General features: G+C 44.9%; 1 protein-coding gene across 2 annotated transcripts in view; it reads left to right on the plus strand.

The window, feature by feature from the left end:
* The window catches only part of tenm4 (teneurin transmembrane protein 4), a 276,917-nt gene that overhangs the window by 40,908 nt on the left and 209,272 nt on the right, over nucleotides 1-26,737 (plus strand). For both annotated transcript variants that reach the window (XM_029120114.2, XM_013135886.4), the window contains exons 2-3: nucleotides 19,470-19,766; nucleotides 22,201-22,497. In XM_029120114.2, the coding sequence (XP_028975947.2) occupies nucleotides 19,538-19,766; nucleotides 22,201-22,497 (526 nt within the window). In that variant the 5' untranslated portion in view covers nucleotides 19,470-19,537. The remainder of the gene's footprint in view (nucleotides 1-19,469; nucleotides 19,767-22,200; nucleotides 22,498-26,737) is intronic.

Genomic DNA, 26,737 nt, shown 5'->3' on the forward strand with positions numbered 1-26,737 from the left:
TATGAACGCTTTATACCGTGACAGATATTCATATCTAACCACCACTGGCTTCATAACCCCAATAGAGGGCTCTACTCAACAGCTGTAGTGCACTATATAGGGAATAGGGCGACATTTGGGAGGTATGTGTGTTTTTTCCATTGATGCGTTTGAGTATAGGATCAGAGGCAGAGCAGCTCCGGGAGGGGCTGCGCTTTTCTGGTGTATGAACTACATTTTCAGCATAGAGGAGATGTTATCTTACACATGTTGAACATCACTTTTGTCAGTCTTCTGTCAGCAACAGGGGGATACCAGCTATCTAGCTGGTGGAAGTGGAATGCAACTGTTGCCTCTGTTGTCAGTAGTCGCTAATCTGAGGTGAGGTAGCGGCAAACCCCTGCTGGTCTGATGGTCGTGTGAACACCAGGCCCAGTCAGTCTAAGCATTGTTGTGCGTTCCAAAAGGCACCCTTATTGCTGTTCATTGCTCTACTTCATGGGCTCTTGTTAAATGAAGTGCCGTAACTCGGGTGAAGGGTGCAATTTGGGCAGCGCGCCCTGTGATGGTCTTTACACTGCAGTTCCCTGAAGTGACCTGCTGGAGCTTTCTGGAACCCCATTGTGAAGGGAGAGTAATTGGCTTCCTTATCCACACTGGTATTCCTCTACATCTATTCTTCTCTCCCTTCTCTCCTTCTCTTTCTGCTTCTCTCTATCATTTCTCCATCTATCCCTCTCTTTCTCCCCCTCTCTTTTTCTCCCCCTCTCTTCTTTCTCCCCCTCTCCTTCTCTTTCGACCGCTCTCCTTCTCTTTCGACCGCTCTCCTTCTCTGTCTCCTTCCCTCCTTGTCACTCTCTCTCTCAATTCTCTTTCTCTCTGTTCTCTCCTAATATGTCTCTTTTATGTTTCTTTCTATTTCTCTATCTCATTATTTCTTTCTCACTATATTCCTATTTCTGTTTCCCTCTCTCCCTCTCTCCCTCTCTCCTTCTCCGCCACTGCCTTCTCTCTTTCTCCACTTCTTGCTTCATCTGTCCCTCTCTTCTCTTTCTGCTTCTTCTTCTGTCCATGCCAGAAGAGGGCTCATCCTCGGTCTAGGAATGACAATATAGAGTTGTAGCTGTTGATTGACCCACAAAGACCCAGACTGGAGGCAGAGAGAAAGGAAGGAGAAAGCCTGGATCCAGACTAGAGGCAGAGAGGGAGGCAGGACCCAGACTAGAGCAGAGAGGAAGGCAGGAACCAAAACTGAGGCAGAGAAGAAGGCAGGAACCAAAACCGAGGCAGAGAAGAAGGCAGGACCCAGACTAGTGGCAAAGAGGAAGGCAGGGCCAAGAATAGAGGCAGAGTGTAAGTCAGGACCCAGACTAGAGGCAAAGAGGAAGGCAGGACCCAGACTAGAGGCAGAGAGGAAGGCAGGACCCAGACTAGAGGCAAAGAGGAAGGCAGGGCCAAGATTAGAGGCAGAGGGGATGGTGGTTTCTCCTGGGTAGTTTGGTGACAGAATACTTTCATACAAATAGAGCAGTTTCTATCTGGGTTTTACCAGGCAGTATTTTTTTGCTAAACAGTGTGGGATCTTTATAAGGTTTCAACATTGTAATCCATTGGTGTGGAAAACCAGTAGGAAGATAGAGTAATCTGATGTTTGATCCACATCACCTTTAATCAGCCAGCAGCCTGCCAAGAGAGATGTTTATTCACTTGATTTCACAGATTTAGATTCCACTGCTGCAATCACGGGTCATTCAGTATGTCAGTGTGGGATTTCAGCTATTATTTGGCTCGGCGGATTTAGTTTTATTTGTAGAGGGGCGGTGTGCGCTCCGTTTGAGCTGCTAGCAGTGGTTCTGTTGTCTCAGCCGTGGCTGTCACGCTTGCATTAGAAACCAACTGATTCATTTTGTTTTTGGATGATCCTCACCGATGTGCCTCTGGTCAATCCAGGATAACCTATGTTGTTTTGATGGATGTTGTCAGCCTTCAGAGTCCTGCTTGGCCGTCCTGCTTGGACACTCACCACTGTGCTATTGTCAGCTAAATGACTTGCATGTTAATTTAAAAGCGTTTTGTGCTGTGTTCTTAACGGCCACAGGAGTTCCTTGGATCCAGGCTATCTGGCTTCCGCCTGCCCCACAGTCATGGCAACACCATGAAGCCATAGTTACCCAGGAGAATGCGCTTTTATCATTAAGAAGACTTTTTTTCTCAAGTGGTTCAATGCCCTGACTGTAAATTGCTCTGGATAAGAACGACCGCTAAATTACTAAAATGTTCACTCGTCTGACCCCTATCCGAGGGTATCAGCGAGTCTCTTTTCCCGCTACTCCACTGATCTGATTGCCGAAAACGGCAAGATAATATCTTAAATTATAGATCGTCCTACCAGGCCTCACTTTTCACTGACACTTACAGTGGGGAGAACAAGTATTTGATACACTGCCGATTTTGCAGGTTTTCCTACTTACAAAGCATGTAGAATTCTGTCATTTTTAGCATAGGTACTCTTCAACTGTGAGAGACAGAATAAAAAAAAAATCCAGAAAACCACATTTTTAAATAATTAATTTGCATTTTATTGCATGACATAAGTATTTGATCACCAAACAACCAGAAAGAATTCTGGCTCTCACAGACCTGTTTTTCTTTAAGAAACCCTCCTGTTCTCCACTCATTACCTGTATTAACTGCACCTGTTTGAACTTGTTACCTGTATAAAAGACACCTGTCCACACACTCAATCAAACAGACTCCAACCTCTCCACAATGGCCAAGACCAGAGACCTGTGTAAGGGCCAATAAATTGTAGACCTGCACAAGGCTAGGATGGGCTACAGGACAATAGGCAAGCAGCTTGGTGAGAAGGCAACAACTGTTGGCGCAATTATTAGAAAATGGAAGAAGTTCCAGATGACGGTCAATCCTCCTCGGTCTGGGGCTCCATGCAAGATCTCACCTCGTGGGGCATCAATGATCATGAGGAAGGTGAGGGATCAGCGCAGAACTATACGGCAGGACCTGGTCAATGACCTGAAGAGAGCTGGGACCACAGTCTCAAATAAAACCATTAGTAACACACTACGCCGTCTGGAGGCAATTACCAATTACCATGGTAGAGGAAGAAGGATGAGTATAACCCCAAGAACACCATCCCAACCGTGAAGCATGGAGGTGGAAACATCATTCTTTGGGGAAGCTTTTCTGCAAAGGGGACAGGACGACTGCACCGTATTGAGGGGAGGATGGATGGGGCCATGTATTACGAGATCTTGGCCAACAACCTCCTTCCCTCAGTAAGAGCATTGAAGATGCGTCGTGGCTGGGTCTTCCAGCATGACAACGACCCAAAACACACAGCCAGGGCAACTAAGGAGTGGCTCCATAAGAAGCATCTCAAGGTCCTGGAGTGGCCTAGCCAGTCTCCAGACCTGAACCCAATAGAAAAATCTTTGGAGGGTGCTGAAAGTCCGTATTGCCCAGCGACAGCCCTGAAACCTGAAGGATCTGGAGAAGGTCTGTAAGGAGGAGTGGGCCAAAATCCCTTCTGCAGTGTGTGCAAACCTGGTCAAGAACTACAAGAAACGTATGATCTCTGTAATTGCAAACAAGGGTTTCTGTACCAAATATTCAGTTATGCTTTTCTGATGTATCAAATACTTATATCATGCAATAAAATGCAAATTAATTTCTTAGAAATCATGCAATGTGATTTTCTGGATTTTAGTTTTAGATTCCATCACTCACAGTTGAAGTGTACCTATGATAAAAATTACAGACTTCCACATGCTTTGTAAGTAGGAAAACAAGCAAAATCGGCAGTGTATCAAATACTGGTTCTCCCCACTGTATATCTGTTATGTGAATTGGCTGAATTATGCTGCTGTTGTGTTCCAGAATGCTATTCCACAACGCTGCTGAACAGACTGTGCTGCTTATCAATACTACTGTGGTGTTGTTGTAAGTCTCTACTAAGGTGATCTCTCTTGTTATAGTGTGTTGTTGTCTCATAACTGTCTGTCTGCTGATATATCTGTCTGTCTGCTGATATATCTGTCTGTCTGCTGATATATCTGTCTGTCTGCTGGTGTATCTGTCTGTCTGCTGCTATGGTTGACCCTTCCCTCCCAAGCTTTTTGCCTCTTGACACAGACTTATTTTATGTTAATCTCTGTTTGATAATAACAGCAGATTTCTCATAATCCCTTTTCAGAATTTCAAATATATTTTTTATTTGTTATTAATACTTAGTTACTAATATCAATTGTATAGAGTTCAGTGGTTTGTCTTGGTCCTAAGTGCTACACTACACAAAACCGAAGGGTTTAGGGTCTGAACTCACAACAGTCTGGTGCACTCTATTAAATGCATCAAGGCATTTCGAATGTTTAGAAAAATTTGTCAGTCTTTAGATAGTAAACACAAGAACAGCTTTATTTGCTTAACACTTTTAAAACACGTGACCACCTTTCTCAGCACTTCAGGCATTTCTGTTCTAAACATTGTCTGCGGGTGTTGTTTTAACAGTGTAGCGTATGAAGCCTTATTGTCATATTTCCCAGCATGCCCTTTGAGTGAATAACCCATCCGTGACTGTGTTTCTCAGAGACAAGCCTTCACAAAGTGAATGCCTTAGGAAATGTATTTCATTTTACAGTGATGAACACATGTTTTACATTTCTTAAGGTTTTTAGATGTGGCTTAGTTATGATTGACATTGTGGTTTTTAAGACCTGGCTCATTGACCATGTCAGACCTGCTAGTCACCTGCTAGTCACAACATTCAGCTTTATTGCGTGATTAGCAATCACTCTCAGAATTCAGGGAATTCAGGGACAAAATGACAGTGTGAATATTCTATCACCACAATCTCCACTCACTATGACTTCTCCCTGAAGATCTCAACAAATAAGACGAGTTCAAGCATAGAAGCTGGAACAACCTTCTCTGTTACCAGTTCAAATTCCACCTTGTAAAGATTGGATACGTTTAGAGGTAGAGGTGTGGAGGTGTAGACGTAGAGAGGTTTAGAGGTAGATAGGTTTAGAGGTAGATAGGTTTAGAGGTAGAGGTATGGGGGTGTAGAGGTAGAGAGGTTTAGAGGTAGAGGTGTGGAGGTGAAGAGGTGGAGGTGGGGAGGTGTAGAGGTAGAGAGGTTTAGAGGTAGATAGGTTTAGAGGTAGAGGTATGGGGGTGTAGAGGTAGAGAGGTTTAGAGGTAGAGGTAGAGAGGTTTAGAGGTAGAGGTGTGGAGGTGAAGAGGTGGAGGTGGGGAGGTGTAGAGGTATGGGGGTGTAGAGGTAGAGGTGTGGAGGGGTAGAAGTGGGGAGGTGTAGAGGTAGAGGTGTGGTGGGGTAGAAGTGGGGAGGTGTAGAGGTAGAGGTGTGGTGTTGTAGCGAGGTGGAGGAGTAGAGATGTAGATGTGTGGAGGTATAGATGTGTGGAGGTATAGATGTGTGGAGGTTTGGATGTGTGGAGGTATAGATGTGTGGAGGTATAGATGTGTGGAGGTTTGGATCTGTGGAGGTATAGATGTGTGGAGGTTTGGATGTGTGGAGGTTTGGATGTGTGGAGGTATAGATGTGTGGAGGTATAGATGTGTGGAGGTATAGATGTGTGGAGGTTTGGATGTGTGGAGGTATAGATGTGTGGAGGTATAGATGTGTGGAGGTTTGGATGTGTGGAGGTATAGATGTGTGGAGGTATAGATGTGTGGAGGTTTGGATGTGTGGAGGTTTGGATCTGTGGAGGTATAGATGTGTGGAGGTATAGATGTGTGGAGGTTTGGATGTGTGGAGGTATAGATGTGTGGAGGTTTGGATGTGTGGAGGTATAGATGTGTGGAGGTTTGGATCTGTGGAGGTATAGATGTGTGGAGGTATAGATGTGTGGAGGTTTGGATGTGTGGAGGTATAGATGTGTGGAGGTATAGATGTGTGGAGGTATAGATGTGTGGAGGTTTGGATGTGTGGAGGTAGAGGTATAGCAGTAGAGGTGTCTGTGTCGTCTTAGCCTCTTCAGCCTGGTCACGTTAAGTCAACATGTTGGGGCTTAGGGATGCCGGGCTTGCTCAGCCTGCCTCTAGCACCAGGGATTACTGCCAGTTGATGATTGCTTAGCCTGGTATTATGATTGGTTTCACCCCGATCTAGCCCACAGCCCAGGGAACGCAGTCCAGACGCCAGGCTATAAATCAGATCCAGGCCTGGCGGTCACCACTAGATAATAGACTGGCAGAGCAGAGTAATGAGGGGAGGGTGTGAGAGAGAGAGAGAGAGAGAGAGAGAGAGGGGTAAATTAAGGGAAAGGTTGATACGTTTATTATCACTTGTAATTTCTACTTGAACTATGCTCATATTGTTACAACACTGCAGGTAGTTAATATTATAACGTTCAATACTAGACATATTTAGCAGTACAACTGTGTTTTAAAAACCTGTGGGCACAGGCAAACCTATATCTTACATAAATAACAGCCCCCCTCAGCCTCCATGTTATTTATATATAACAGACGTCCTCAGCCTCCATGTTATTTATATATAACAGACGTCCTCAGCCTCCATGTTATTTATATATAACAGACCCCCTCAGCCTCCATGTTATTTATATATAACAGACGTCCTCAGCCTCCATGTTATTTATATATAACAGACCCCCTCAGCCTCCATGTTATTTATATATAACAGACGTCCTCAGCCTCCATGTTATTTATAAATAACAGCCCCCCTCAGCCTCCATGTTATTTATATATAACAGACGTCCTCAGCCTCCATGTTATTTATAAATAACAGCCCCCCTCAGCCTCCATGTTATTTATATATAACAGACGTCCTCAGCCTCCATGTTATTTATAAATAACAGCCCCCCTCAGCCTCCATGTTATTTATATATAACAGACGTCCTCAGCCTCCATGTTATTTATATATAACAGACGTCCTCAGCCTCCATGTTATTTATATATAACAGACGTCCTCAGCCTCCATGTTATTTATATATAACAGACCCCCTCAGCCTCCATGTTATTTATATATAACAGACGTCCTCAGCCTCCATGTTATTTATATATAACAGACGTCCTCAGCCTCCATGTTATTTATATATAACAGACGTCCTCAGCCTCCATGTTATTTATATATAACAGACGTCCTCAGCCTCCATGTTATTTATAAATAACAGCCCCCCTCAGCCTCAATGTTATTTAAATACTGTATAACAGACCCAGCCGGCCTCCATGTTATTTATATATAACAGACCCCCTCAGCCTCCGAATTATTCATATATAACAGACCTCCTGTTGTAAAATATTTTTTATTAGTAAAAATATTTTACACACACTGCGTTAATATGTTTACTTTCTTTTGTCGATCAGAGTTGCAACAAATAAGCGACTGAAATGCATTTGTCCACTAAATAATAATGTTGTGAAATTACATAACGGTGCCTTGGTGCAAAACAATTCTAAACCAGGTTTAAACATACTGAAATTAAGAAGCAAATACGTTTCAGGAAATGATCTGCGCCTATAACTTTCCGCACAGCTGTCAAACGTCCTTCTGTGCCCATGCCCTAGGCATCCTGACTGATGGAAACGGACTTAATTCACGTGGTTTTTGTTTGGGACGTTTCTGACATTGCTGACATACAAATTCCTAATTCAGATTGGAAACATGCAAAAAGATAATTGTCATGTTTTGTTAAATAGTTTATGTTGTGTTATGTAATGCGGGTTCTCAATCCCTGTTCTCATCCCAGAAGAGACCTCCCACCCTCCTACCCACACACACACACACACACCCACACACACACACACACACACACACACACCCACATCACTGGATATATACAGACTAGTCATGGGCACACACCCCCCCTCACATATCACTGGATATATACAGACTAGTCATGGGCACACCTCCCCCCTCACATATCACTGGATATATACAGACGAGTCATGGGCACACCTCCCCCCTCACATATCACTGGATATATACAGACTAGTCATGGGCACACACCCCCCTCACATATCACTGGATATATACAGACTAGTCATGGGCACACCTCCCCCCTCACATATCACTGGATATATACAGACTAGTCATGGGCACACCTCCCCCCTCACATATCACTGGATATATACAGACTAGTCATGGGCACACACCCCCCTCACATATCACTGGATATATACAGACTAGTCATGGGCACACCTCCCCCCTCACATATCACTGGATATATACAGACTAGTCATGGGCACACCACCCCCCTCACATATCACTGGATATATACAGACTAGTCATGGGCACACCTCCCCCCTCACATATCACTGGATATATACAGACTAGTCATGGGCACACCTCCCCCCTCACATATCACTGGATATATACAGACTAGTCATGGGCACACCACCCCCCTCACATATCACTGGATATATACAGACTAGTCATGGGCACACCTCCCCCCTCACATATCACTGGATATATACAGACGAGTCATGGGCACACCTCCCCCCTCACATATCACTGGATATATACAGACTAGTCATGGGCACACCTCCCCCCTCACATATCACTGGATATATACAGACTAGTCATGGGCACACACCCCCCTCACATATCACTGGATATATACAGACTAGTCATGGGCACACACCCCCCTCACATATCACTGGATATATACAGACTAGTCATGGGCACACCTCCCCCCTCACATATCACTGGATATATACAGACTAGTCATGGGCACACACCCCCCTCACATATCACTGGATATATACAGACGAGTCATGGGCACACACCCCCCTCACATATCACTGGATATATACAGACTAGTCATGGGCACACACCCCCCCTCACATATCACTGGATATATACAGACTAGTCATGGGCACACACCCCCCTCACATATCACTGGATATATACAGACTAGTCATGGGCACACACCCCCCTCACATATCACTGAATATATACAGACTAGTCATGGGCACACACCCCCCTCACATATCACTGGATATATACAGACGAGTCATGGGCACACCTCCCCCCTCACATATCACTGGATATATACAGACTAGTCATGGGCACACACCCCCCTCACATATCACTGGATATATACAGACTAGTCATGGGCACACCTCCCCCCTCACATATCACTGGATATATACAGACGAGTCATGGGTACACACCCCCCTCACATATCACTGGATATATACAGACTAGTCATGGGCACACACCCCCCTCACATATCACTGGATATAAACAGACTAGTCATGGGCACACCTCCCCCCTCACATATCACTGGATATATACAGACTAGTCATGGGCACACCTCCCCCCTCACATATCACTGGATATATACAGACTAGTCATGGGCACACACCCCCCTCACATATCACTGGATATATACAGACTAGTCATGGGCACACCTCCCCCCTCACATATCACTGGATATATACAGACTAGTCATGGGCACACCACCCCCCTCACATATCACTGGATATATACAGACTAGTCATGGGCACACCTCCCCCCTCACATATCACTGGATATATACAGACTAGTCATGGGCACACCTCCCCCCTCACATATCACTGGATATATACAGACTAGTCATGGGCACACCACCCCCCTCACATATCACTGGATATATACAGACTAGTCATGGGCACACACCCCCCTCACATATCACTGGATATATACAGACTAGTCATGGGCACACCTCCCCCCTCACATATCACTGGATATATACAGACGAGTCATGGGTACACACCCCCCTCACATATCACTGGATATATACAGACTAGTCATGGGCACACCTCCCCCCTCACATATCACTGGATATATACAGACGAGTCATGGGCACACCTCCCCCCTCACATATCACTGGATATATACAGACTAGTCATGGGCACACACCCCCCTCACATATCACTGGATATATACAGACTAGTCATGGGCACACCTCCCCCCTCACATATCACTGGATATATACAGACTAGTCATGGGCACACCTCCCCCCTCACATATCACTGGATATATACAGACTAGTCATGGGCACACACCCCCCTCACATATCACTGGATATATACAGACTAGTCATGGGCACACCTCCCCCCTCACATATCACTGGATATATACAGACTAGTCATGGGCACACCACCCCCCTCACATATCACTGGATATATACAGACTAGTCATGGGCACACCTCCCCCCTCACATATCACTGGATATATACAGACTAGTCATGGGCACACCTCCCCCCTCACATATCACTGGATATATACAGACTAGTCATGGGCACACCACCCCCCTCACATATCACTGGATATATACAGACTAGTCATGGGCACACCTCCCCCCTCACATATCACTGGATATATACAGATGAGTCATGGGCACACCTCCCCCCTCACATATCACTGGATATATACAGACTAGTCATGGGCACACACCCCCCTCACATATCACTGGATATATACAGACTAGTCATGGGCACACCTCCCCCCTCACATATCACTGGATTTATACAGACTAGTCATGGGCACACACCAGACGAGTCATGGGCGAGTCATGGGCACACCTCCCCCCTCACATATCACTGGATATATACAGACTAGTCATGGGCACACCTCCCCCCTCACATATCACTGGATATATACAGACTAGTCATGGGCACACACCCCCCTCACATATCACTGGATATATACAGACTAGTCATGGGCACACACCCCCCTCACATATCACTGGATATATACAGACTAGTCATGGGCACACCTCCCCCCTCACATATCACTGGATATATACAGACTAGTCATGGGCACACACCCCCCTCACATATCACTGGATATATACAGACGAGTCATGGGCACACACCCCCCTCACATATCACTGGATATATACAGACTAGTCATGGGCACACACCCCCCCTCACATATCACTGGATATATACAGACTAGTCATGGGCACACACCCCCCTCACATATCACTGGATATATACAGACTAGTCATGGGCACACACCCCCCTCACATATCACTGGATATATACAGACTAGTCATGGGCACACCTCCCCCCTCACATATCACTGGATATATACAGACTAGTCATGGGCACACACCCCCCTCACATATCACTGGATATATACAGACGAGTCATGGGCACACACCCCCCTCACATATCACTGGATATATACAGACTAGTCATGGGCACACACCCCCCCTCACATATCACTGGATATATACAGACTAGTCATGGGCACACCTCCCCCTCACATATCACTGGATATATACAGACGAGTCATGGGCACACACCCCCCTCACATATCACTGGATATATACAGACTAGTCATGGGCACACCTCCCCCCTCACATATCACTGGATATATACAGACTAGTCATGGGCACACACCCCCCTCACATATCACTGGATATATACAGACTAGTCATGGGCACACCTCCCCCCTCACATATCACTGGATATATACAGACTAGTCATGGGCACACCTCCCCCCTCACATATCACTGGATATATACAGACTAGTCATGGGCACACACCCCCCTCACATATCACTGGATATATACAGACGAGTCATGGGCACACACCCCCCTCACATATCACTGGATATATACAGACTAGTCATGGGCACACACCCCCCCTCACATATCACTGGATATATACAGACTAGTCATGGGCACACCTCCCCCTCACATATCACTGGATATATACAGACGAGTCATGGGCACACACCCCCCTCACATATCACTGGATATATACAGACTAGTCATGGGCACACCTCCCCCCTCACATATCACTGGATATATACAGACTAGTCATGGGCACACACCCCCCTCACATATCACTGGATATATACAGACGAGTCATGGGCACACCTCCCCCCTCACATATCACTGGATATATACAGACTAGTCATGGGCACACACCCCCCTCACATATCACTGGATATATACAGACTAGTCATGGGCACACCTCCCCCCTCACATATCACTGGATATATACAGACTAGTCATGGGCACACACCCCCCTCACATATCACTGGATATATACAGACTAGTCATGGGCACACACCAGACGAGTCATGGGCGAGTCATGGGCACACCTCCCCCCTCACATATCACTGGATATATACAGACTAGTCATGGGCACACACCCCCCTCCTTCATTTTCTAAGGTGTGTGTGTTTGTTTGAGAAACTTTAGCTTTATGCTTCTTATGGCCAAGTCTGTAGATGTCATCCATGTGTATGTATTCCATGTGTTGGATCAAGGCTGTGTTTCTTGATCAAAGCGAACATTTGCTTGAACCATCCACCTCTGGATAAGTGTCTCAGAAGTCATGTCTTGGACTAACTTCATGAATGGCTTTGTGTGGACTTACGATGAGCAAATTCTCACTATCAAAGTTGATATCCTACGAGCTTGGTGTTCTAGTCCAGGATTAAGCTTAGTCTTTGTCCGCCAACTGGCCCTATATGTATGGACAATAGTCAGAATCACAATAAAGTGGCGGTCACCCGAGAAAGAAGGAAACATTGTTTGGTCACATAACCTTGAAGATAGATGTCTGTGTGGAATAACAGCCTGCGTTGCTGTGTAAGTGAAACCCTGTCGTCTCATTGGCAAGCAACAGCCTAGCCTGGTAGCTGATGTCAAGGGATGGAAGGACACTTCTTTAGACTAGGCCATGTAATGCACCATGGTCCTGAATAGCAATACTCAACACTAGCTAACAGATGAATAGAGTGGAGTGATTAGCATTGATATTGCATCGCTCTCAACCTCCTCCCAGGCATTTGGATCCGGTGGCTACAGATGTCGGATGCTTATTCGATCTCCATGTTGCAGTAGAGCTTTTTTTTTTTCAAAGCCGAAATATTGAACACTACCTCATAAACCAATAGCCTTGTCCAACTGGAGTATGTTTTTTTCACACTGACGAAAACTCAAATGAATACTAAAATAAAGTCAGAAGTACTCCTGCCTAGGGATCAGGCGCGCCGACCAGCCTGCTCATTCCTTAAAGCGTCCCGGCGATCTACGGACCTCCACAGCAACGGTGCCCTGGTCCGTTAGGGCGGACGTCCTCCTACAGGCCTCCCGCACCTTTCAATATATTTCATTATTTTAACTAGGACAACCCACTCATTGACAATTGCTTGTGTTTTCCTGGACGTCCTACTAGCTTTGACTAACTCGAATACATTTAAACTGCTCTTGTTTAAATAATAAGGAGCATTTAGCTGAATTTTCCACTGAGAATGAAGTCTGCACTTCCACTGTGTTGAACGTGACAAATAGAGCAATTATTATTATGGATTTTTGACCATTTCATAAATAGGTTATGCCGCTCTCTGTCTCTCTTTTACTCTATTCCTCTCTTTCTCACTCACTGTCTTTTTTTTCAGTTTCTTTGTCAGCTCGGCAACAGCTGAGTTCACAGCTCTGCAGCTAGAAGGTTTAGAGAATGCTTTGTCTTTGAAACAATAAGGGAGTGATTCATATCTTTATTCTTTTCATTTTCAAGTCATTGACAGTCATCTCTCATCTCTTCTTTGTAGAGTAGTTCTAATTCCGTATTGATTTGTGCACTTTGTATGCCTTCTCATCACGATCTCTTCTTTTATCTATCCAGTAACATGTCGCCTTCGGCTCCAGAGTATTAAGTCAACTTATTTAAGTATATTATGTCCATCTTTCAGATCAATTTCTTTTCACAATTCTCTATCCAAGGACTTGATTGTGATGGACAATATTTGCCAACCCTTGTGTGGGCTAGTAAGACAATAGAGAATGTCACTTTTCTTTCTCGCGTAATTTCCCGCTTCAAAAGCTAACAGCACTTCCCATAATGCCCTGTAATGCCAAAAGTGAATTAACTAATGTTTGTTGCTGGAAGTTGTAGTGCCAAGTGTCACAGGCTGCTCTGGTCTTCAGCACTGTACCAGAGGACTAACAGGCTGTGCTGGTTTTCAGCACCGTACCAGAGGACTAACAGGCTGCTCTGGTCTTCAGCACTGTACCAGAGGACTAACAGGCTGTGCTGGTCTTCATCACCGTACCAGAGGACTAACAGGCTGCGCTGGTCTTCAGCACCGTACCAGAGGACTAACAGGCTGCACTGGTCTTCATCACCGTACCAGAGGACTAACAGGCTGCGCTGGTCTTCAGCACTGTACCAGAGGACTAACAGGCTGTGCTGGTCTTCATCACCGTACCAGAGGACTAACAGGCTGCGCTGGTCTTCAGCACCGTACCAGAGGACTAACAGGCTGCACTGGTCTTCATCACCGTACCAGAGGACTAACAGGCTGCGCTGGTCTTCATCACCGTACCAGAGGACTAACAGGCTGCACAGGTCTTCAGCACCGTACCAGAGGACTAACAGGCTGCGCTGGTCTTCAGCACCGTACCAGAGGACTAACAGGCTGCGCTGGTCTTCAGCACCGTACCAGAGGACTAACAGGCTGCGCTGGTCTTCAGCACCGTACCAGAGGACTAACAGGCTGCGCTGGTCTTCAGCACCGTACCAGAGGACTAACAGGCTGCGCTGGTCTTCAGCACCGTACCAGAGGACTAACAGGCTGCGCTGGTCTTCAGCACCGTACCAGAGGACTAACAGGCTGCGTTGGTCTTCAGCACCATACCAGAGGATCTCTCTCAGTCTGTGAATAGATTTACGCCTTGCTGCCGAAGGCCATTTAGCATGGTGGTTTGTGCTCGGTGTTGGCTCCCAGTGCCTGTGTCTCACACGGTAGTTGACTCCTGGTCGGGACAAGCCCACTGCGCAGGGCTTAGGGTGCTGTTGGGGCCAGGCAGTGGTGTGTAATAAGTAAGGCCCCCTGCTCTGGTGAATGGCCAGCCTTGTGTTCCCATGGCCTTCGAGTTGCACCTCACAGTTCACCAGTGAACCCATAATAAGCAGGGCAGAATGCGCCGGAGAGACTTGGTCGTCGGGGGCCCAGCCAACGCTTTTAGACCAACCTGCTCTTTGGATACCTAAACAATGAACACTAACGGAATGCCTCTTCAGACTGCAGAAAGACTCCTTTTTTAACCACTTCATCTTTGGATGGAGCATCTTGACCAAATGGTGGACGAGATCAGTAACCCGCGTAGCTAGCCCCCCCTGAGACCCTGGATGACACTAAAGTGCTCTAGCAAGTCATTAACTGATTCTGGGAGTGTGTGTGTGTTGTATGTGTGTGAGTGTGTGTGGTGTGTGAGTGTTGTATGTGTGTGAGTGTGTGTGTGTGTTGTATGTGTGTGAGTGTGTGTGGTGTGTGAGTGTGTTGTATGTGTGAGAGTGTGTGTGGTGTGTGAGTGTGTGTGGTGTGTGGGAATAAGAGAAGGAGGGCTGTGGTCTTGGTATTGTGGTGTGTGTGCGTGGTGTGTGTAAGAGAGGGAGGTCTGTGGCTGTGGTCTTATGGTGTGTTTATGTGGTGTGTGTGTGGTTTGTGTGTGGTGTTTGTATGTGGTGTGTGTGTGGTGTGTGTGTGTAACAGAGGGAGGGCTGTGGATGAGGTATTGGCATTGTGGTCTCTTACTCATTAATCACAGCCATCTTTTCAGCTGTCAGAGGCGACAAAAGGTGACCCTTACTTCTCTGCACAAAGACTCTGCTATAAAGAGTTTTGTATAGAGGAAGGGGCCAGATGTAGTTCAGGTTAATGCTGTGTCCAGCTGCATCCGAACTCAAACAGTATTCTTAAAGAGGTTTATTTGGTTGAGGAAGCCTGGTCTATGTGGGGCATTTAGTGTCCCACTCAAAACCCTTCCTGGAGAGATTTTAGAATCATGATATTAAGCAAATCCCTCTCTGTTTTAAAAATAAATGCATTCCATTTCCTGTTGGACTTGTTAACTGACAGGTTTGGAGTCATTTTATGTCACATTTCATCAGCCTCTTCCCACCGTGAAAAATATACTCGAAAGATGTTTCAACCAGAAACATGTATTTCCAATGTATTTTGTAACATCCTATGCTCAGTTGGTTTATGTGTTTCTCTGGCAGAGATATTATGCTGAATGAAGAGAATGTCTAAGTACTTCTCTCCGTGTCAAATCAATCAATGAGCTCTCTGGATTATTTGGTGGCAAATATATACAGGCTGCCAGTGTTTCACATTGTGCAGTATTCTCTCTTTAGTGCACTGCTTTTCACTGAGCCCATCGGGTCAGTAGCAGTGCACTCATATATGCTACATATTATGTAGCCATTGGGATCTCACCCACAGCACCAAATTGGATCAATGCTTTATAATTTACCTTGCATTCTGCCACCTACTTGAATCTGACCAAGGGACCCTCTGGTCATTTCCAGCTCAGTAAATGAAACGAACCCGGGTGGGAAATGTCTGCACCTTAAGTGAGCCTCAGAGAAAACAAAACAGTGACCTAGCTGCTAATCAACTTCATAAATCCACACAGACACTCCTTAAGCCTCCTCAATAGCTTTGTCTCCAAATGTGTGTCATAAATAGCACACTGCATACTAGTGTACTATGTAGGGAATAGGCCTCCATTTGAGACTCCCCGCTAACGTGCCAATGGCTAGATCACATTCTGCTGTGTAGGGGTGATTCAGACTCAGAAGATTAGAGATACTGCTTTAAGTTTCAGGACCAGAATAATGGGCTAATGTACTTATTTAAGTTTCAGTGGGATTTCACGCAGACATTTTTGCTATGGTTGATGAAGGACTGACACTGAAGTCTGTCCAGCTGCTGTGCAGGATTGACTGAATGTATCATAAAGCTAGCATTTTGATCCACCTTTATTTATACAGAGAAAACAGGCTAAGACCTAGGACTCTTACCGCCATGCCCTGTTTACACAAATTACAAATACAATAAATAATAATAATGATTATGATAATGAACAGGAACAAAGACAATAGGGTTTTACAAGTGAACTGCAAATCCTAACAATACATTTACCAATAACCATTATATTTCATAACATTGCGATCATTTAGCATGGCTTTAAATTTCCCTGTAGAAACCAAAACATACCGTTTTATGCTTTTCTGTAGCTCATTCCAAGCGTGGGGTGCATGATAAAACATGCATGTCCCTGAGTGAGGTTTTAAGAAGGGAAAACAATGTGTAATTCTCCCGTGATCACAGATGTCAGCATAGGGGATTCTGTGATGAGGAAACATCAGTGTCAAATGTTGTGCAAGTTAAGAAATTGTGAATAGATGGATTAGCACAAGTTCCAATTGATCCCAGTTCATGGACAGTTTCAACCCGTTTGGTGGCTCTCAGTGGATTTGTTGCTGTTCCTCTGATTGAGCACCAGATGATGATTCACCTCTTGCAAACTCTGACAACAGCCGGAGCCACGACATTTCTATAGGCCACATAAAAAGGAATACCTGTGATGGGACTTTGATCATAAACTTTACAGGAGCAAGATTTATTGTGATATATTTTGTCAAAAATTACTGCGCTCTACGCTCCAGTCTTAAACCAGAAACACTGTAAAGGACAGCAGCAGAGATCAGAACACAGAACTAAATCCAACAGGATTTACAATTTATGATGTCATCCAGGACGTGTGGGTCATAGCCCTACTGTGACTGCGGTGTAAATGGCACCCGAGGGCTCCAACTAACTTTTGTCCTCACTGTCCCGGAATAAAATTTTAACTGTCCCAAACACAACTTGACCTGTTCCAAAAGTAGAATATGCTTTGAAGTAACAACATGGGATTTAGGTCATTTGCAACACTTTCAAGTAATTTGTTTATTTCTGACACAGACAGTTGACATTACAATCCATTATTCAGCTCTGTCTCAGTCAGTAATAAGCGTTTTTAGCATCGTACAAATTCCTGAAGGGAACCGTACGTACTCCCAATGCAAAGCTGCATTGCAAGAGGAAAACAACTATAAAACACTCCAAAAAAGGACAAGTGGGGTTGTTTACCTCGAAGAACATGACGATGTTATATTCCCTTGAAATAGAATTAGCATTTTCGCGATATAATTCTCATTTCAAATAAAGGGCTACTTCCTGTGTAGCCATGTGTTCACTGTTCAGTTTTGTTCACAATTCTATCAATCCACAAGTTCTTTCGTGAAGAGTAAGAGTATACATCACAGTTAACGGAAGTCAGTATTCGCTAGCTAGAAAGCAAGTTACCTATTTCGTCTTTTATATTCACCTCGGACAGTCAAACTTTATTAGCTTGAGCGACAAAGGAAAACAAACACACAAAATGTCTTCCTGCTCGTATTCAGAGTTAGATGTCTAACTCTGAATACGAGCAGGAAGAAATTTTTCGGGGGATAGAGCCTTACTTGTTCTAACCATAATACACAGCTGATGAATTGACCGAGAAGCTTGCCAGCAGCTGAGGGGGGCGACGGTGTACACGTTAATCCCCAACCCTTGGCCAGAATATCCGGAGGCAATACTTTGTGTATTTTAACCTCCTAAGAACTGAGCTTAGATAATGTTTGCATTTTTAATTTCTCTTAGCTATTTGGGATTAGTATGACGTGATAAGTATAATAAGCATGGCGCAGACAACTGTCCTCTAATAAGGACAATAGGTTTAAGGTAAGCAGAATGAAGTATGGTGCAGGAAGCCTAAAACAGTGTCCTCATATGCGGGCACAGGTTCTCAGGAGGATAACAGCAATCGGAAGTATTGCTTACACTCCGTCTTGTCTCCACTGGTTGGACTGGTTAACTTGATGGAACTGCATTCGCCTTTTATCCTCTTTTAATGTTTTTTCGATCCGAGTTGATGCGACAAATAAGCGACTGAAACGCGTTCGTCTATTAAATAATAATGTTGCGAAATAACAAAAGCGAATTGGAGCAAAACAATTCTAAACGACGTTTGAACGTAGTGAAATTAAGAAGCAAATAAGTTGTAAATTATCTGCGCCTATAGCTTTCCACAGAGCTGTCAAACGCACCTATGCACTGCACATCCTAACTGATGGAAACAGACATAATTCGCATGGTACTTGTTGAGACGTTTCTAACACTGGCGTTAAAATCCCTTATTCAGATTAGAAACATGAAAAAAAAAGTGCAAAAAGATTGTTGTCATAAAAATAATTGCTATCTGGCTGAAATAATCAAGATTAGGGATTTATGTAATAACTGTGACAGCCCTACTCATGAGTAGTTTGCTTAATAAGATCCCCTGTAAAGTGTGACTGGGTTCCTACAGAACCACAGTTGCTCCTGTGACACTGAGCTACATAGGAGCTGGCTGTAGCTGTCATTTAGTCTGTATGTAGATTCATCAGGACAGACTGGGACAAACCTAATGCTCATTCATTATTAAGGTGTTTTGATCACTAGATCAGCCATTACCTGACTGCCGGAAGGTGCACATTAGATTGTTATTATAAAAAATACCAATCTAAAAAATACCAATCCAAAAACACAAACAAAATCTTCAACCAGCCAGATCAACAACCCTGGGCTTCCCCTCATGTCTTTGTCTTTCTTCTCCTCCCAGCGTGGCCGTGACTGACTTGGCTGTGTCAACCTACCGTGGATGTGTACGAGAGCAAAGAGGCAGCCACCATGGAAGTGAAAGAACGCAGACCGTACCGCTCGCTGACGGCACACAGAGACATGGAGCGCCGCTACACCAGCTCCTCAGCAGACAGCGAGGATGGGGGGAAGGTCAACCCTAAAGGTTACAGCTCCAGCGAGACCCTCAAGGCCTTCGACCAGGAGTCCAGGATGGCGGCCTACGGCAGCCGGGTCAAAGACATGGTCCACCATGAGGCTGACGAGTTCTGTAGACAAGGTGAGAAACACACCTACCCACTGACCTGACTTTAATAAGGCACTAACTTTAATAAGCCTAGTTCTTTGACTGCCGGGTCATGGATCTAGACACAGGATGAGTGGCTCAGCTGTAGACCAGAGGGAACCACTGTCTTTGAAACAAATATCTCCAGAAAGAATCTCAGTGTACCAACCCAGACTGTAAAACATAGAGCAACAGATTTGGGGGTTTGATACCTGGGGCCTGTCAGATGTAAACAGATGTGTTCATATTTTGAATAAAACCATCTTCTAAGTGTAATTTTTGTAATATTTGTATTAAAGCAAGTCCAGTATGAATACAACAGTACTAGTCCATTAGGAATACAATAGTACTAGTCTAGTATGAATGCCAAATCACTAGTCTAGTATGAATACAACAGTATTAGTTTAGTATGAATGTAATAGTACTAGGCTAGTATGAATACCACATCACTAGTCTAGTATGAATACAACAGTACTGGTCTAGTATGAATAATAGTACTAGTCTAGTATGATTAATAGTACTAGTCAAGTATGAATGTAATAGTACTAGTCAAGTATGAATGTAATAGTACTAGTCAAGTATGAATGTAATAGGACCAGTCTAGTATGAATACTTTAGTACTAGTCTAGTATGAATACAGGAGCACTACTCTGGTGTGAATACATTAATACTAGTCTAATATGAAAACAGTAGTACTAGACTACTAGACTAGTACGATTATATTTGTACTAGACTAGTATGAATACATTAGTACTAGACTAGTATAAATACATTTTTATTAGACTAGTATGAATACATTAGTACTAGATTCACATACTGCTTATTACAAGCGGTTACTAAGCTGGGTTAAGGAGAACTCTGGCACAATATGTCACTTGATCCCAAGCTTTACTAAACACGTTTTATCCCTAAACCAAGAACTTTAAGAATCTAAAATGTACCAAAACAGGTATTTCATCAGTTTAAATATAATATATTATAATATAAATACAGGACCAGTAAAATGTTTGGTTGATTGAATTTGCATTTGTTAAAATTAATAGCACCATCAAAAGCTGATTGGCTGATTGTCTTCTACGAATTACGCCCATTAATTTTTTTTTATCAATGCATCCGTAATGTGTGTGTGTGTATATATATATATATATATATATATATATATATATATATATATATATATATATATATATATATATATATATATATATATATATATATACACACACACACTACCCATGAATAGTTTGGAAACACCTACTCATTGAAGATTATTTATAATAAATCTAAATAAAACTACCGAAGTGAAAGGAACTATCTTAGCCTGAACAGTGGGTGTGTCAGATAAACTATTTGGTGCATTAGGAAGAAGGACGAAAGCACTGTTGAGCTCATCAGTGGCAAATGAAGACCTCCGCAGTGTGTCGACCACAGATGCCCAGCTTGCTTTGGTAGGAATGCTCACCATAATGAACAAAACACCAAGAGCCATCCCACAGATCAGGAACACTCTCCAGGAGGTTGGCGTGGATATGTCATCAGCCAACCTGCAGAGGCTGGACAGCAAAAACAATAGTTAACCTCAAAACGATGCCATATTTAGGAGTGAGGAATGGAGTCAAACTGTCGTGGGCACCCTACAGTTACTTGGTTATCATCACAATGGCCTTAACAAATGAATGACAATTCAGAATCATTTTACTGTTCCATTGTTTATTGTGGTAGTCGTTCATCGTGTGATGTGCCGTTGCTCGAAAATACCCACAACTGTGACTATCCGCTTCCCCACGACACATCATCTTCAGAAAAGATCTGTTGACATGATTATATTCAGGGCGGCAACGAAGACGTTATTCCATTGGGTTGTGCTTAAAATATCCAGTGTTCTGTATCACAGCCAGCGAGCGTGTATTCACGGAACTGAAGAGACTTTCGCCAGTAGTACGTTTCTGGGAAGGATAAGTGCCACTCTGGTTGTTTGTTTTAACGAGGGTGCAGAGGGGCTCAGACTTTGGTAAGGTAGCTGTATACGACTTCCCTCAGGTCTTTTATGACCTTCTCGGCCACGTCCTCTATGGCACCCTATTACCTACCTAGTGCCCTACTTTGGACCACTGCCCTATGGGTCTGGGTTTGAAGTAGTGAACCAGAGAGGTAATGGGAAGTCATTTGGGATTTGTCCTGAGGAGCGGACGGTGACTTGGAAGCATCCGCTAGCAGGGCCTTTTACACGCCATGAATACTAAATGTATAGGAAGGAGCGGCACTATAATTAGTGCGTGTTTGCAAAACATAAACCTGCATATCCTATAAGCAATAAAAAATGACTACTTGGATATATAGGCTTCTACTGACCCAAGAGCCCCTCTGTGAAGTCGCTTCATGGTTATAGTTTAAACAGGGAAACATCTTCTCCCCATTCCCTCTGCAGGGGCGCCGTTTTCTCTCAGAGACCTAGGTTTTGGGGACCCGCTCCCTCCTCACGTGGCGTCCTACCGCGCCGACCTGGGTCTTGGCTCGGCCGGGGTGGGCGTGGCCTTGCCCCACCGTGACTACTCTGTGAGCGTGGGCTCGGACGCAGACACAGAGACGGACGGGATCATGTCCCCGGAGCATGCCGTGCGGCTGTGGGCTCGCAACACCAAGTCAGGTCGCAGCTCCTGTCTGTCCAGCCGGGCCAACTCCAATCTGACGCTTACCGACACAGAGCACGAGAACACGGAGAACGGTACGGACTCTTCCTGTTGTACTAATCACTTCCTGTCATTCTAGTCACTTCCTGTCATTCTAATCACTTCATGTCATACTAACCAGCTGGGTTCAAATGCTATTTCAGATATTTAAAATACTTTCACACACAATCTAAATGTTCAGATTTCATTTGAAATAACACGTGGTTAAGTCCTTGTAATGTATTTTCAAACGGTGAAATATGCTGACCTAAATGCACGGTCATGGGTCTAACACTGTTTTTCTTCAGATAGCTGACATTTAAATGTGCATGTATTAGAGCCCAGGTCTGTCAGTCTGTCTGCTGATATACTAGTTGATACGGACTGTGAGAAAGCTTAGTATTTCTGGTGAACATCAGAACACATCTAGGCTTCTTCTGTCTACATGTCTGTGGGCTCTGGGATGCAGAACATACATGATGAATACTGCATGTCTCCCGAGGCCTGTACACTCGGGTGAATTCGTGAATACTTCATGTGTCTTTCACTGTGCTGTGCCAGCTGACATCTTTTGGAAAGCCGAACCTTTGTGCCATTCTGTCTGGGCTGTCTGTGTCATGTGATCTGTGGTCCTGGCTGTTGAGATGGTATTTTGTGTAGGTACATTGTGAGATTTTTTCTTCTTCTGGAACCTACACGTAGTCAACTCTTGGCAGCGTGCTCATATAACTTAGTGATAAAGGTTGGTTTCCCCTCTAAGGAGACATGTACTGAAATTGCAAATGACCAATATGTCACCATGTCCTTGAGTTTTGCCAAACTAAAATAGGGACTCATTTCCATACTGAGGCTCCTTATTAACCATTCAATAATTTAAAAGCTGATAATGTTGTGCTTTCACACTGCTCTGAAAGTACTTTATATTTAGAAATTATAGCGAAAGCCATTTAGCTTTAGTGCTTTGTTTGGGCTTTGAATTAGATTTTGTGCCCTTTTGTGCCACACCTGGACAATATGGGGTGGAGTGGTGGTTTGTGACGGGGGGCTGATGGTTTCGTGAATGGGAGGGGCTTGTTTCCTGAATGGGGGGGCGGTGGCTCCGTGAACGGGTGTGGCTGTTTTCCTGAACGGGGGGCGATGGCTTTGTGAACGTGAGGTGCATATAGGGGTGGCCTATGGTTTCGTGAACGGGGGGCTCAGTGGCTTATACTCTGATGTTCTGTCATCACCCACCCGGTTTATCCACCAGAACAATGAGTCTGATCCTGTGATTGTTTTGGTCTCTGTATAACCCAGGAGACCAGTCAGGTGGTTTTGGTCTCTGTATGACCCAGGAGACCAGTCAGGTGGTTTTGGTCTCTGTATGACCCAGGAGACCAGTCAGGTGGTTTTGGTCTCTGTATGACCCAGGAGACCAGTCAGGACAGGTGGTTTTGGTCTCTGTATGTCCCAGGAGACCAGTCAGGTGGTTTTGGTCTCTGTATGACCCAGGAGACCAGTCAGGACAGGTGGTTTTGGTCTCTGTATGTCCCAGGAGACCAGTCAGGTGGTTTTGGTCTCTGTATGACCCAGGAGACCAGTCAGATGGTTTTTGGCTCTGTATGACCCAGGACACCAGTCAGGACGGGTGGTTTTGGTCTCTGTATGACCCAGGAGATCAGTCAGGTGGTTTTGGTCTCTGTATGACCCAGGAGACCAGTCAGATGGTTTTTGGCTCTGTATGACCCAGGAGACCAGTCAGGACAGGTGGTTTTGGTCTCTGTATGACCCAGGAGACCAGTCAGGTGGTTTTGGTCTCTGTATGACCCAGGAGACCAGTCAGGACAGGTGGTTTTGGTCTCTGTATGACCCAGGAGACCAGTCAGGACAGGTGGTTTTGGTCTCTGTATGACCCAGGAGACCAGTCAGGACAGGTGGTTTTGGTCTCTGTATGTCCCAGGAGATCAGTCAGGTGGTTTTGGTCTCTGTATGACCCAGGAGACCAGTCAGATGGTTTTTGGCTCTGTATGACCCAGGACACCAGTCAGGACGGGTGGTTTTGGTCTCTGTATGACCCAGAAGATCAGTCAGGACAGGGTTTATTAAGCCTCCTGTATTATGAATTTATAAAGTTTGGAATGCAAAATGGATCTCAGAGAAGAACGTCAGCGTTTTCTTCACCGCTCCCGAAACAAATGTGCTATTATTAGATAACAGTAACGGTGTGACGATGCAATAAAACCAGTATGGTATCCTCTGATGTGTCACATTAAGCCGGGCCGGCACGCTTAACGGTTAATGATAGGGTCCTGCATCCCAACTGGCACCCTATTCTCTACTTCAGACTGGAGCCACATAATGGCTTGGTTCAGAGGTGGTGCCCTATAGAAGGGTTAAGGTGCCATTTGGGAAGACCGCGGTGATGATTAGCGTGACATTGGAGTGATGAGACGGCGTCACAGAGCTCATTGGTCAAATCAGACACAGGAAAAGACAGGACCAGATCTCATATCCATCTCTCCCTCTCTGCGTCTTTCCGCGCGCGACCCAAATGGAAACCTAAACCCTTCGTAGGGCTCTTTGTCCGGGCACGGCCCTGTGGGCTTGGAGGGGGCACTACAGGGAGTGTGTTCCCATTGGAGACACACCCTCTGTCTCTCTCTGGCTCGGCGTAGCTAAATTGCCCCCCAGGGCCCAATGAGTCTCCGTGCTAGCATAGAAGGTCGCAGCGCTCTGGGAGGGTGTCACGATGAAACATGTCAAGCCAGGATCTGATTAAGCCTGTGTGGGCGCTGCCTGAGTCCCAAATGGCAGCCTATTCCACTACACAGTGCCCCGGTTGTCGTAGCACCGCATGGGAGTAGTGCAGTGTATAGGAAACCGAGTGCACTAGAGTAATGCCCTACCTAGGGCACAAGGTGCCATTTGGCATGCGGTCACAGGCTGCCTGTCTGAAGGAGGCTTTACTCTGTGGTGGTGACACAGGCACGGCCTTAATGGCCAAGTCGCCAAATGTTATTATGACACTGCCAGGTTCCGGTTCACCTAATACACCTGCAGTGAACTAATACAGGAACAAGCATCTTCAGGATATTTCCTTATTCAGTTTCCGTTATTTAGCAGTGTTTCCATTTTACCACTTTAGAATTGGGGATAAGAAACATTATTCCCCTTTAGCACTCCTGAAATGGGCCAGCTTTGTTGTTGAAATGTAGCTATCATAGAAACAAGCAAACACGCAAAAAAATCTGCTGTGTTGTTCGATGTACATGTAATCAGGGGTAAGAGCCTGACCTACGGTTTGTAATGTTCCCGTGTCAGGAAGTACAGCTTCTTAGGTTGCAGTGTATTAGACCGAGTATCCGCGGAGACACAGTGAACAGGTTCAGTAGTGATGTGTTAGGAGATCATTTCATCTCACACAGTTAACATGTTTGGTATAGTGTGTTTGTCACTATTTCATATAGTCTGTTCTTGGCCAGCATGTTTTTTGATACCTTGTAAATAGGTAACTGAGGATGTGAGCCTCCTTGTGGGTGAAGGACTGTAAGGTTCATTTTAATACTCCCTGGGAGAATTGGTTTGATTTGTTATAATGCTTCACAGTGCACCCTTCAGAACGCTGGACATAGCGTGGCGTCGGAGATTCTCATGGCCTCATGCTTCTCCATAATTGTCTTGACTGTGACACAGCCTTGCAGAGACACTATAGTAATTTAGCATGTCAGTGTCATATTTGGTATCAGCCAGTGAGTAGAACCGACAAGCTGTCTGAATCGCAGAGAGCAAGAGTCAGTCAGCCAGTCCGTCAGTTATCCAGTCAGCCGGCCAAACAGTCATATCAGCCAGTTAGTTATACAACCAGCCAGTCATCATATCAGCCAGTTAGTCAGTTATCCAGTCAGCCAGCCAGCCAGCCAGCCAGTCATCATATCAGCCAGTTAGTCAGTTATCTCGTCAGCCAGCCAGCCATTCATCATATCAGCAAGTTAGTCAGTTATCTCGTCAGCCAGCCAGCCAGTCTTCATATCAGCCAGTTAGTCAGTTATCTCGTCAGCCAGCCAGCCAGTCATCATATCAGCCAGTTAGTCAGTTATCTAGTCAGCCAGCCAAACAGTCATCTTATCATCCAGTTAGTCAGTTATCCAGCCAGCCAGCCTGTCATCATATCAGCCAGTTAGTCAGTTATCCAGACAGCCAGCCAGCCAATCATCTTATCATCCAGTTAGTCAGTTATCAAGCCAGCCAGCCTGTCATCATATCAGCCAGTTAGTCAGTTATCCAGCCAGCCAGCCAATCATCTTATCAGCCAGTTAG

Source organism: Esox lucius, chromosome 1, assembly GCF_011004845.1.
Source record: "Esox lucius isolate fEsoLuc1 chromosome 1, fEsoLuc1.pri, whole genome shotgun sequence".
In the NCBI taxonomy this organism is placed as follows: domain Eukaryota; kingdom Metazoa; phylum Chordata; class Actinopteri; order Esociformes; family Esocidae; genus Esox; species Esox lucius.